This window comes from Malurus melanocephalus, unplaced genomic scaffold (genome assembly GCF_030028575.1).
Source record: "Malurus melanocephalus ecotype Western Australia unplaced genomic scaffold, MMel_1.1 scaffold_725, whole genome shotgun sequence".
Taxonomy (NCBI): domain Eukaryota; kingdom Metazoa; phylum Chordata; class Aves; order Passeriformes; family Maluridae; genus Malurus; species Malurus melanocephalus.
This window is the reverse complement of record NW_026623957.1, coordinates 72,883-86,850: the sequence shown is the minus strand read 5'-3', so window position 1 is coordinate 86,850 and position 13,968 is coordinate 72,883. Positions and strand designations below refer to the sequence as shown.

The following is a 13,968-nucleotide window of genomic DNA, read 5'->3' as shown; positions in this document are numbered from 1 at the left end:
GGTGCTTAAATTGTTCAAAACACACACAGTTTTTGACCCATGCAAGTTTCAGGATGCACATTTCAGCAGAGGCAAATAGTAGATATTTTTAATTGTAATAATGAAAAAATGCTTAGGAGCAAGGGATATTATCTCTTYGGCCATTGCTTGAGTCTCCTTAGTCCAGAATTTGACAGCCTGCTCAGAGCCAATACACTCCAACCCATCCCCTCAGAATAATAAATATATAAAGGTGTTATTGTCCTTTTTTTATGTCAGTCCAGCTGTTTTTATCCCCTGCTTAGCTTTATGCATTCCATTGCTTGCATCCATATGCAGGGGGAAAGAAAATAAAAAGGGAAAAACCAAAAACATTTTGGGGCAAAAGGCCAACTGTGTGATGACTTTGAGGATTTTGTGTTCTTGAGTAATGAAGATATGCTCTGTTTTATTTCAGTTGCTTTTGTTTTTATGTGCATTTCAGGGAAAGTCACGAAATTTCACGGGTATTTGCCCTKCAACATGGAATCCCTTGGTTTATTTGGATTACAACAACTTCTGGAGAACCATGGACAAAATGGGAAGAGAGGTAGGCTGTGAAAATTGCCTGTTTCCTATAATGTTTGTGTCACCATGAATATATCAGGTTTGGTTTGSTTTGGTTTCTGGCAGGGTTTTTTTWAAATCTAATATTAAAAAACTTTAATATTTTAAAAAATTCTCAAAACCAAAACAAAACAGAAGGGAAACATCCATCAAGAAAGATTCTTATATTACCCAGGAACTGTCAGAAATAATAGGTTTTCCTCACTGAGAAGGGGATGGACTAGATGACTTTTAAAATTCTCTTCCAACCCAAACTTTTCTATGATTCTGTGAGGGGAGACAAAAAGATCTGCAGGTGTCTAAGATTTCTGAAAAAAATGAGGTTGAACTCAGTGCAAGTATTTTCTCATGACAAGGAAAACCATTTCAAGAGCTGGGAGATTAGAAGGGTTTTTTCCTCCTCCCTTGTGACAGCCTTTTTGAGTAAAGATGATTCTTTTTTTTTGTAGCTGCCTAAGCTGGGCTCCAGTTTGACTTCACAGTAACTTTGTTTTTAAAATACAAAATATAAGCACTRTAGCTGCAACCCCTGGAGCATTATACTGTCTTTCAAATATTATTCAGCTGCCAAATAATCTAGCAACAAACTAAGTGCTTTACCTTACCAGGACCTTCAATAACTCCCTGTACTCCTGCAGAGTTCATTAGTTTTATGTGGTTTTGCAGAATGGAATTTATGTATGACACCACACTTTTTTTTTTGTCAAATAATACAACTTTTTTTAAAGATTAAGGGATMTGATTGTGTTCTCTACATGTTATTTACATGCAAAGAATTATTATTAAGAATTTAACTGCCTAGAAATATTTCAGTAGTATCTAGACATTTTTTCTCACTCTGCAATTAGCAAAGAGACATAGGGGCCTTTGGATACAGATGTTGGAACTGACTGAGAAAAGAACTTTCCTCTCAACTTATAGAGGACACCAGGACAACTAAATTGGAGCAGCTTCTGGACARCTAAAGGCCAGATGAGTCCCAACAGAAGGGTACAGTCCCTTGGTCAGACAAAAATTGATTTGAAGGTCATGGTACAATTCATGCCCAAAGGTGCAAATGGAAACTATTCAATTTAATGAATTTGTTCCAAATTGATGTCCATGTGCAGGGGACAAAAGTTAACCCCTGGCCAACATATCAATTAAATGTGTGCTGGTAAYTAGCTATGACCAGGCAGTGGTGCAGTAGTGGGTAATTACTTGGGTATTTCACTTCTGTCTGCAGATTCCTGTTGATGCACCGTGGGATGCTCCACATGCTGAAGAATGGGACAAAATGACCATGAAAGAGCTGATCAATAAGATTTGCTGGACCAAGTATGTAACTCTTCATCTGCTTTGAAATTGCAGCTGCAGGATGACAGTGGCTTTGTGGTGGATTCTGGGGCACAGCTGAGCCCAGATCAGGAGGTGTTTGAGGTGGGGTTTGGTTGGCTGGCAGGTGGCATCAAAGGTGCTGGGGGAGCCTGGGGTTTGCAGTAGTGGTGGGGGCTCTTCCCAAATTCCTTTCACTTCAAACCATTGCACCATTGAGCTCCAGCCATCTCTCCTGGGGCTCTTTGCCCTGCAGGAGAGTTTCCTGTGAGACATTCAGRTCCTCGAGGAGGATGGAATCTTCCCCTCCAAATTCCTGGGCTGCAATTCTGCTGTTGCCTTACTCCTCTCAGGATCTTWAACTCCACAATCTCATGCAGCCAAGGCTGCCCTTCACCTTTGCATTACCCCACAGGCCCTCCTTCTGTGTGAACAGCAGGTCCAGCAGAGCATCAGCACTGGTTAGCAGGAAAAGGGCTCGAGATGTTGTGTCATCTGTAAAATGAACACTGTCATTTTAAAAGCAACAATGTTCAATACATTGAGGCGACAACAACTGAAAATTCTCTTTCCTTCCTTTTTCTCTTCAATCAATYCTTTTTATAAGGCAAAGAGAAGTGTGCTCTTATGAGCAAATTCCTGTCCCCGCTCGCCATGCCAGCCCCTGTGCTGTTCTGTGACACTCTCCTCCCTCCTGTTCAGTGCCTTTTATTTGTGTGGCTGTGCTCTGTTTGCCCTTTCCTTCTGGCTGCAGTTTAATGCTGTGCCTGCAGCTTCCTGACCAAAACTTTCCACTTTAAATTTGTTTTTATGGCTCAGGTCTTGCCCCAGCTCTGTGGGATGTGCTGTGCAGCCATTTGTTCTCTCTGTGGCATTGCAGTTTTTTTTACAATTAGCTTTATGAGCCTTTTGCCTGCAAACTCGGTTACTTTGAGCTACTGTTCTGAGTGCACTGACTCTTCCTCTGCTCATTTTTACTGCTTTTCTTGGTCAGGGAGCTGGAGGAGCATGAGCAAGACTGGATTTAGTGATCCCTTCTTTAACAGCTTCTCTGCTGGGCACCTTCTACTGCCAATGGTGTTGTCAGTGAAACATCATGGATGTTTTCATGGATGTGCTCAGCTGAAACACATTCAAAAACCCAGTAAAAACCCATTTAGATCTTCAAGCCAAGCCACATTTCTCTACACGTAGTTAAAAAGCAATGCTTAAACAGAAAAGATCTTCCACAGCACTTTCTGTATGACTCAGGCCAAGATTACAAAATGTTTGTTTTTTCTGTGTCACAGATCAGCWTCTACTGATCCTGGAGACTTTTTCCACATTTCTCAGGCCTGAACCTGCTGCAGCTGCTTAGTATTTTGGGGCTTTCAGGATTGTCATTGAAGGTTCTCGTGTGCAGGCAGTTTTCATACMCTGGCTAATGAAATAGGGGCAAATGGACTTCATACTTAGGGAAGTGAGGTTATAAAAGTTTATAAGTTACGTATTTTAGCCCAGACAACTTGCAAAGTTACTTCCTTTAGCAGATGATTATAAATTCATGTTGTTTTATGAAGCTTCATCCAAGTCAAAGTCTTTTTACCTTCTTTGCAAAATTATCTTGATTTTCTTGGCAATCTGTGGCCACAAATGCACAAAATGTGAACAGCCAGATCCTCAGCTCCTGCTGCAGCTCCTCTGTTTATGTTCAGGGGACTTGCTGTGGTAGGCAGGTGACCCTTTCCTTATTTTTATGGAAATTGATGCCAATTTGGTTTCTCTGTCTGGGTGATTTGCCKAGTCTGATTCTCGGTTTCACAAGAGATCATTGTTACACGAGAGGTGGGGAATGTTTTGGCTGTGTGGCCATTTTGGTCCCCCAGGACCCACCAGACCTTGGGTTTGATGTGCCCAGTGAACTCCCCACACAGGAGAAATGCAGAAAAGTTTTGCTAACAGATTACCAAAAATGTTCTTCTGCTGAGGAAAATATTCTGATGACAGGAATAGCAGCTGGGAAGCTATTTAAAGACATAACTAAGGTGAAATCAGTGGGATTTCAGACTAAATGGGTGAATACTTCAGGAGGGAGGTGCTGGTAAAAACCTATTTAAACACTTGACACTACAGATTGAAAAATTGAACAGAACTAAATCATCTTGACTTTTCTTGATTTTGGGAAAACAACCCTTGTTTAGTATGACAAAGAAAACCCTGAAAACAGTCAGGAAGTCATATYTTCTCAGTGCCTTTTCCTGCTCCTCTCATGCAGAGCAGTCAGAGACTTTGCCACGGTCTTTGTGAACGTCAACGTCACCTCTGAGCCTCACGAAGTCTCTGCCCTCTGGTTCCTGTGGTATGTGAGGCAGTGTGGGGGCACATCCAGGATTTTCTCTATCACCAAYGGGGGCCAGGTACAAAATGTCTCATTTTCTTCCCCCTCTCTTGAAAAAGTGAAATGTTGTACCCATCAAAACCCTGCAATTGATGAAAAGATGAGAGCATGTGGCACCTCAGACAGTCATGTTGTCATGGGGTGTTACAGCCCTTTCAAYTAACCCTATTTAATGAAGGATTTTATTAGGTTTTGGGATAAATTGGGGCTATTTAAACAATTGAGAGGTTTCTGCATTCACTTCAGCACAGAACTGTTGTTGCTGTTGTGTTGATTTTTTGCCAAATTATTTCTTTGGGTTACTTGGAKCATCTGAATGTTTCCAAGAGTTCAGAACAAGTGYACTTCAGARYRAAATGKGGGAGTTTTTTKATGTTGAAGCCTCTAATGACAAAAGYTGGAAGCAAATAGCAAAAGGCCCTTCCTTCTTGGGTCAGGCCAGATGTCAACAGTTCCCATAAACATCTGTCCTTTGGGATGAGAATAGACAGCCCTGTGTCAGGGGGATGTGAGCAGRGCTGATGCTGTCCTGGGGTGGGGGACAGCCCTGACTCAGAGCTTTCCTCCTCAGGAACCCCTCAGTCTTGTTTGCTGTCCCACACCAGCAGCTGACAGATGTTGCAGCAAGAGTTAAAAATAAAATTAATCCCAAGATACTCATAGCTAAACAAATTGTGGAGAAGTGAAAGCTAGCCTGGGAAGAGCACTTCCTTCTCTTTGTACCTGCATGGGAAAAGCTGTCTTTGTTCCTGTCAGGCTTCCCTCTTCCCTCACCCCAATTATATCAGTTAAAAGCACTAATGTTTCATGGTTTAGTGGCTTTGACAAGCCTTTCAAAACCTCCTTGGGCAGCCTTTGCAGTCTTTCAGCACAAAASTTGGTGGATCCTTTCCTCCCTGCCAGCACCAGCACGTCCCTGGTGAGCTGCTGGACACCTCACTGGTGGCTGTGGGTAAAAGGGTTTGGTGCTTCCCTCGACCCTCTGCACAGGCATTGCAGGGAAATGTGTCACAGACGGTGCTTTCCTCCACACAGCCCTGTCTTTGTGTCTTCCAGGGACACAGAAAGCTCATTGCCTGTTGCACTTGAGGCCAGACCCAGTGAAATATCTGTCTTCTGTGCTGGCACAGTCTTTCTACTGTTGGTTTCTTTATCACACTTGAGGGTTTTGGTAGCACCGTAGTGGGTAAAACACTCAAAACCTGTTTTGAATGAAGCGATATGTTTATTTTTGCCAGAATGCCTGCATTATGCATGAACATGTGCATGYTCTCCAGGCTTGAAGAGTCTTTAAGCCAGCTCATTAGGGAAGCCATTGCAATAGTGGTTGAGTCAATAATCCCCACTGAGGCTCAGGTTTATGCCCTCACTTTTCTGAAAGTCTGGGTGTCTTTATGCACCCTTAGGACTTGCAGATTCAGCCTGGAATTTCACGATGGTAAGCAGGAGTCATATTAAACGTCACTGTCATTAATGCTGTTGATTTTTTTGTTTGTGTTTCTCTTCTCTTTGTTGTTTTAGGAGAGGAAGTTTAAAGGGGGTTCTGGTCAGATATCGGAGAGAATAATGGAACGSCTCAAAGGCAGAGTTAAACTGGAGAGACCTGTGATCAGTATCGATCAGACAGGTGATAATGTCCTTGTGGAGACTCTGAACCACGAGATATATGAGGTAATTCGATCAGAATAAAAGTGGAGYATGCATTTAGCTGGGGAATACATCTGCTGCAGCTCTCAGCCAGATGTAATCAGGAAGTGCCCATTTGTGTGTGTCCATTTCTTGGGCTGTRCTGACACTCCATGAAGCCTGCTTTACAGATTTATTTATGGCTGGCTCTCTTCTTGGTGTTCTGCTGCTTGGTTTCTGTCATTACTCTTGACTTCCCTGCCTTAACTTTTTATGACTTTATATATTTTTACGTCTTTATATATTTTTATGTTCTAGTTCTGCATTGAGACCATTTCAAARGAAGGAAAAATTACCTTGTTCTTGTCTAAGTTTGTGGTTCACAGCACCAAAACAAAAAAGAAAACACATTTAAAATACCTTTAGTAAGATTTTGTCTCTGTGCTGTGGTGCTGTTTAATGCTYCATCAGCTCAGGATTACCCACAATGGCACCCATGGGGCAGCAGATCCTTTCTGCATGCAGAGCCCAGCGTGCCCTGGGAGTTTGTGCAGGATCTGCAAGATTGGTGGCAGCTCTTGGAGGATATTTAGAGAGATAGGGTCCTGGGGGAGGGACCCTCTTTTCCCCAGGGAATTTTCAGACTGATCTTCCTCCCTGCTGGGCTTCCTGCACTCAGCAGCCCCACCATCCTGGGAGCACCTGAGAGTGATRCAGACACCCCACAGAGTCCTGCACTGCTCCAGTCCGACCCAGGGCTTGTGAGAGGGATGGAGCACACTCAGGAAAGCTGAAATCACCATCAACATTCCTTGTCCTGAATTGACATCCTGTGAATATGCACAAATGTGATTTTTTTAGCATTTTCCTGGGCRTGATAAAAGGCAGTTTTACCCAGGCCATAATGATCTCTCTTGTCCCATTTCCCCATCTGTCTCCAGCCAAATTTCATCTCTGGTCTCTTTTTTTCCAGCTCTTTTTTTCTGAAATGGCAGATTTACTTTGGTCACCTGGAAATAAATGTGGGGGAAAGCCACGCAGTAGGGTCAGGTGTGGGAAAGCTGTGARCAACTATTAAATGTTTCAAACACGTCCTGTGGGATGAGCTCAGTGAGAGGCAGAGCCTTGGGCTGACTTTATTCTGCATTTCAGGGCAAGTATGTGATCAGTGCCATCCCTCCAATCCTCACAACGAAGATTCATTACAAACCTGAGCTGCCACCAAAGAGAAACCAGTTAATCCAGCGTTTGCCTATGGGGAGTGTCATCAAATGCATGATGTACTACAGGGAAGCCTTCTGGAGGAGGAAGGGTAGGATCTGGGGAAAGGGGAGGAGCTGGGAACCCTAAACTGTGCAGATTCTGAAGCTCTGTTGTCTGACAATCAAGGGAGGATTAAATGGGTAAAACCCCTAAACAAAACACAGAAAAGTGAAAAGTGGAAAGTGAAAAGTGAAAAGTGAAAAGTGAAAAGTGAAAAGTGAAGCTCCTTAGAAAGCAGAACTCTTTCTCTGAGCTTGAGTGTATTCCTTGTCCCAAAGATGAGTCCAGACCCAGATAGGATCCCTCAATCTCATTGCAGGTAGCTGAGGTGGGACAACCAAAAGAACAAGCAAAGTTTCCCTGGCAAACACTCCTGAAACGTGGAGAGCATCAACTCCCTACTTCTCCTGTCAGGGACACTTAGAGCAGCCAAAGAGAATTTACAGCAGATGACAAGCTTAAGTGTAAGCAAGACCTTTCCCTGGTTTTGATCCACTGTTCTGCAGACTTGATATCTCAGAGGACTGGGAAAAGTCAGTTAGTTTTTTTTTTAGCTCAAGAGATTTTTTTTCCATGCTGCAATGTCATTTTTTTCTCAGCTTTAACTGATACCATTTTCAAAACTATTTGTATAAACAGTTTCTTCTYCCTTTATAACAACACTGAGAGTGGCAAGAAATATTCTTGCCACACAATGTAAGCAAAGTTACATAATTTTTGCATGTTTTAGGGCATAAATTAGACAGGAATACAGTCAGGTGTGTAATTTTTTTCTCTGTATGAGATTTTTTGCATGTTGATCTGAAGCATGTCTTGGTATGGGACTAGGTTAGGCAGCCCATGTTTCTGCTGCTTGACTGTTATGGAACACCATTCTTAACATTCTTATCACCAGCAAAATCAAAAGAGTGTTTGAYCAAATTTGAGCCTGCAGTGACCAGATGTAATCACACTGGGGTTTGCTTTGGTCGAAGTTACTCATGGAATAATTCACCATAGTTCTGACTAGATCCATTTATTTTTTATGTTTATTGTCTCCAAAATAGGAAGCCAGAGGGATTTGCAGCAATCCACAGAAATTCCTTGTTAAGTAACAATCGAATTTTAAGGATTTTCATAGATCCATGTACACAATTTGTCGAGTCAGGGAGAAGAGAGTAGAGAAACTGTTACAGAAACACTTCAGACATGTAGTATTATTGGTAGCAAAGGGTTTACTGTAGAATTACTTTTATAGATATTTTTCCTTGCTCATTACTATTGAAACATTGATCAACAAGTTTCTCTGACAATCATCTCGGGTTTTTTTCCCCTTAGGTTACTGTGGTTCCTTCATCATTGAGGATGAAGAGTCTCCCATTGGAATAACCATAGATGACACGAAACCTGATGGAACTTTCCCTGCCATTATGGGGTAAAAGTTGCCAGCCCACACTTACAGATGTCTATTCCTTCTTGTAAGAGTGAGTGGGAGGAGGAGGAAGAGGGGAAATGACCAGGTTAAATCAATGTTTCCCATTTCCACAGTGTGCACAGATGGAGGAGAGCACTTCTGCCAAGCCTCTTGGGCYTCTCTAGTCCATATAAACTTTTTGGGGAGGGTTCTGCTGCAAACATCCCAAAACAAAGGGTATGGCTGGGAAGGAGTTGCTGAATTCAGCTGCAGTCTGTTTCAAACATTCCATTCATGGGTTTTTTTGCTGTGGAGTGGATTTAGAAACAAATCCCTCTCTTACCTAGCTGTGGGCCAAAATGACAATGCAATTGTCCAAGAAATCCTCATTTGCCTTCTCTCACCACTGAGCTGAGGCAGGACAAGAAACATCAGCTGGTGGAGCAGGGCAGCAGCTGTGCAATGAAAAAAATCAGGATTCTGTAGAAACTGATGGGTGAAAGTGTTACAGTTTGGACAAACAGGTGGGGAAATACATGACAGTTTTGACTGGCTTTCAAAGCGGCTGAAACCAGATGAACAAACAATCTTTACAAATGTTTTCACCATAATCTGAGGTGAGACTGCCAAAAAAGGCCAATATAAATGTCAGGCAGCTACTCCTTAAGTGTCTGGCAGGCAAAGCTCACCACTTCTACTGAGCTCTACACGTTTATGGGCATGTTCAGGGCTTAGAAGCTTCCACAACCTGAGTGCAGCAAACCCCAAATGGCAAACAGACCTGGCTTTCTTTCTCCTTGTGAATTTATGAGACTTTCCAATAGAGTGCAGGGGCGCACTTCATCTGGGTATCTCCACTGGGGTCAGATGAACTAATTGCCAAATCTGTTTCCTTCAAGATGAATAAATATTAATTACAGTTCTTGCAGGAGGGATCCATGGCACTGTGCAGTGCCTGTCAGAGCAGCAAGCTGCCATCACTTTCCAACACCAAGTGACAGACAGCTGCCTGCCAGAGTTCAAAGGCTCAGGAAAGCTCAATCTCAGTCCTTTTGATCAAGCACAGATAGGAACCCTCTGGGAATGCACACCCTYCCTTCCAGTTAACTCTGCAGGTTACCTTTTTCACCTGTGTGACCTGTAATTATTAAATATTGAGGTGTGATGACAAACAGCAAACCCATTACATYCCAGTAAAGTGCTTTATCCATCCTCTTTTAAAGCCATTCTGAGCAAGAGCTTGTGAACCAGCTGGGGTGATGTTCATGTTCCATATTCTTCTTTCCAGTTTCATCCTTACCAGAAAGGCTTTCAAACTGGCCCATCTCAGCCAGGAGGAGAGGTAAGAGTGAATATTCCCCACGGGAATTATGTGTGAATATGTGTGTGTGGATATGCACAAACACACGTGCTCAGTGCAGCTACCAGCACTGGAAATTGGGGCAGAAATAGAGATTTTAGCATAAAGAAACAAAGATACTAATGCCAGTCTTCATCCAGTTATGGATATTTCTAAGTTTCCAAGTCCTGCCCACTCTTCCATGCTATGATTTACCAGCTCTGGGTCAAAAATCTCAGAGAAGATTTTTCCAAAGATGTTCCCCCACTACATCCCCAGGGAATGGCACTTTAACCCCAGGACACAGGGAGTGCTGACATGTCTTCTTTTGGGGCTCCTTCACATTCAGACTGGCTGATAAAACTTCTAAACTTCTGTGTTTTCAAAAGTATGGTTTCCCCATTAGTCGGTGAAATGAACAAACAGTGCTTTCTAAATGTGAATTTTGGAACTGTGCAAGTGAAAGAGGAGCTCTGCTTAGGAATGTGAGCAGCACTCTTCAGCTCATATTTTATTCCCAGCTATRGTAAATCTGTAGGGATTTAATTGATTTATATTGCTTTTCTTCTGGTCTTACACCACTGAACATGAGAATGAATTGGCTCTGCATCCTAAAATAGCTGTACAAAGATTTATTTTTTTAGAGCWCATTGCCAAAATCAACCTTCATTTCCCATTCCCTGGGTCCATTTTAGATGTAASTTTTAGGCATCAGCATTTGAAATATGTATGTTAAGATAAGAACTTTGAGTTCAGACTTAAAAACAAAGCCTAACCCAACTTTCTTTGCAATGTGTTGCAATAAATTTGTTGGGTTTTTTTAATAAGAAGAATAAGAGTGGTGAGATTCCTCCCCTTTTTTTCTGACTCTGATTTTATTTWCATACAGGAAAAAGAAGATCTGTGAGGCATATGCCAAGGCACTGGGGATGAAAGAGGCTTTACAAGTAAGGAATTAATGCCTGTTTTTGCCTCTGTTRTACAATAATGCTGCTCCTTTGTTCTGGATCACAAAGCCAAAGTTCCTGGCACCTAAAAGGTGTGCCTAAAATTGCATGTTGTGCCAYGCAATGTATGCCTGAGGGGAGGGCAGCATCGAGTGCAGAAAGAAAAGAGCTGCAGTCTCACCCTGCACAAGAAAAGAGAAGGCAGTGCATGTTTTAATTTGTCCTGTTATGTCCCCGTGGGAGACTGGTGTTTCTGTAAAAGCACAAAAATCCATTTTGTGCAGAAGGATAGCATTAGCCAGATGACATGGCACTCCTTTGTCAGGTATTCTAAGCCTGTTTTTTTCCCCTCTCCTAAAGAAATCTTTCTTTAATCCCAGTTTCTYTGCCATTGTTTCACTCTGTTTTCTCTGTTGGTCCTCACAGCCTGTGCATTATGAAGAAAAGAACTGGACCCAGGAGCAATATTCAGGRGGCTGCTACACTGCCTACTTCCCACCAGGCATCATGCATTCCTATGGAAGGTAAAGCAGAATTCTTTGCTTTTYAATTCACATTTCTYAGCTCACATACAWKSYKKWMYTTWWKSMAMMMMMYYKKKGSYTWWTTWRRAWWARGGGKRSGGGGGGATAATTTAGAATTAGGGGAATTTCAACCCTTTTTCCACTCCTCTGCTCTCCAGCTAACAAGGATCTTGCTGTTTACTTTACTGAGAGCAGAGTTTCTCTCGTGGCTTTCAAGGAAACAAAACACAGCCACAAAGGGACCTGCTAAAGCCACAAAACTTTTCCCCACTGGATTATTTACAGTTTGTGCTATGCAGGATCTGCAGTGGATCCCTCTAGAGATTCCTAAGCCCTTGGGAACACATCTTGGACAGATGAAAGCTGTGTATGGGGAGCATCAGGTTCATGAGAAGCCCAGGAGCTCCTCAACATGGGGTTACAGCCTGTCTGAGACAAGATCAGGGGAAAATGTCATCTCATCTCATCTCTTCTTTTGTCATTTATCTGAGCCCTTGGGCAGTGATGGGTGAGCCCTCTGGCCTGGGGAAGCTGCTGCCAGGGACACAGGGAAACCCTGATGGGTGATCAGATGGGAACCCTAATGGGGGATCAGATGGGAGTCCTCAGAGAACCCTAACTGGGATAAGATGGGAACACTTGGGAACCCTAATGAGGGCTTATATGGGAGCCCTTGGGGAAACCCTAATGGGGATCGGATGGGAACCCTAATGGGGGATCAGATGGGAACCCTCAGGAAACCCTAGTGGGGGATTAGATGGGAACTCTTTGGGAACCCTAATGGGGATCAGATGGGAGCCCTTGGGAACCCTAATGGGGGTCAGATGGGAACCCAAATAGGGATCAAATGGGAGCCTTTGGGAACCCTAATGGGGGATCAGATGGGAGTCCTTAGACCAAACACATTCCCGATGTCAGAGGGGTTGTGCAGCACTGCAGGGTTTGGGACTGCCTTCATGCCCTACAGGATGAATACAGCTCCCTGAACACCAGGCCCTCAGCAGCCAGGCAAGTCCAGCCTCCAAAAGAAGCTGATATCAGTGATTCCATCACTGTAAAAACATCACTGACATCCTGCTGCAATGGCAGGGTAACAGCAAAGCTGCCCTGCACAGGGCATAAATCCATCAGCTGCACTGCATTGCTGGAGGCTGTGAGGATTATCCCTTGTCCCAGCCCTAAAATAAGGCCTGTATTGCTGTGCATGGAAGCTGGGAACACTGATGGATGCCYGAGATTTCCCTCCCTGTCAGATCTTGAGTTCTGTGTGCAGAAGCCAGCAGGTGGTGTCCCCCAGAAGGGACAGCTCATTGCACCAGGGCTCCTGCAGAACCGCAACCAAGCGCTCCACCAAAGCCATAAATTGYTCTTGGAAGGATCATCACCTCCCTGTGACTGAAATCTGCCCCTCTCCATTTGTTTTGAAGGATCATTCGCCAGCCTGTGGACAGAATCTTCTTTGCTGGCACGGAGACAGCGACGCAGTGGAGCGGGTACATGGAGGGGGCCGTGCAGGCRGGAGAGAGAGCGGCCAGAGAGGTACACTGCTCTGCTTCAACATCTCCATCAAAAGGCTGGCAAGGACTGAGTGCAGCTTGGAGGGTCTGATTTGCTGAAAAAGCTCCTAGAATTGACAGGGAGAGATCCCAGTAAACAGCGTGAACTAAAGTTGTTGTTTTTTTGTTTTTTGTTTTTTTTTTACTTACTTAGTTTGTTATTCAATAAAGTGAAGCCAAGAATCGCAGTCGAATCAGAATATTAGTGAACTGGAGGTTTAAAATAAAAGTTATGCCTTGTCTAGACAGAAAAACCCTCCAACCTGAAGCTGCTGGTAGATGTTCCACCTCAGTTTCTAACAAACTAATCACAGCATGTTTTAAAACTAACTCATTTCAAAGGCTCGCAGCTATTTCCTAAACAGAAATCTGGAAATCTGAACAYTGTTCTCCTTTTTGATCTATCCCTTCTACTTCTCCTTTTACAAGACAGTCCCATCAGCTGAGCTTTATGAATTTGTAATGTGCAGCTCTGATAGTGTCTAAATCTCCTCAGGAATGACACACGCTGGGCTGGGTTCCCAGTCACACTGAAATCTGGAGGGAGGGGACAAAAGGCATTTAAAGGTGCACATTGCAGTTACAACTGCTGTTTGGCAAAGCCACAGAGCTGTTATTTAAGGGAAAATCAGCCCTTTACTTCCATTTGACAGGTTGTCATATTCGCCTTTTAATCCTTATTACTTGCTTCATTTCAAGTCACCGAATTTCTCTTTTCTCCATGCCTGGGAGCAGCACAAAGACAGTGAGCTGTCTCTTCTGGAGGCATTCATTTGCCCCCAAGAACCCCTTTGATTGTTACAATCAGTTTATTAAGAAAAATCCTTGGTGAGCTTTGCAGTGCCTGAACAGGCGAGGGATGGCTCGATAATTTCATGCTGTGAGATCCTCAGGGYTGCATCTCACCTCTTCCTACATCCCAGAAGCATCACTCTTAACAGGTTTTGTGTCCCAAGTGCATGGCAGTAACCTCACCTTGATATTTCTCAAACTGCCTTGACAAAAAGGATTTTTACTACTGCTCAGGAAAAAAAAAAAAAAAAA

The 13,968-nt window shown here is 43.3% G+C and overlaps 1 protein-coding gene across 1 annotated transcript in view; it reads left to right on the top strand.

Moving 5' to 3' along the window:
• Positions 1 to 13,968, top strand: part of LOC130584569 (amine oxidase [flavin-containing] A-like) — a 33,065-nt gene that overhangs the window by 18,118 nt on the left and 979 nt on the right. Inside the window, exons 4-13 of the mRNA XM_057384633.1 lie at positions 464 to 568; positions 1,811 to 1,902; positions 4,154 to 4,295; positions 5,798 to 5,947; positions 7,055 to 7,214; positions 8,483 to 8,579; positions 9,847 to 9,900; positions 10,787 to 10,844; positions 11,271 to 11,368; positions 12,796 to 12,907. Of these exons, the coding sequence (XP_057240616.1) occupies positions 464 to 568; positions 1,811 to 1,902; positions 4,154 to 4,295; positions 5,798 to 5,947; positions 7,055 to 7,214; positions 8,483 to 8,579; positions 9,847 to 9,900; positions 10,787 to 10,844; positions 11,271 to 11,368; positions 12,796 to 12,907 (1,068 nt within the window). The remainder of the gene's footprint in view (positions 1 to 463; positions 569 to 1,810; positions 1,903 to 4,153; positions 4,296 to 5,797; positions 5,948 to 7,054; positions 7,215 to 8,482; positions 8,580 to 9,846; positions 9,901 to 10,786; positions 10,845 to 11,270; positions 11,369 to 12,795; positions 12,908 to 13,968) is intronic.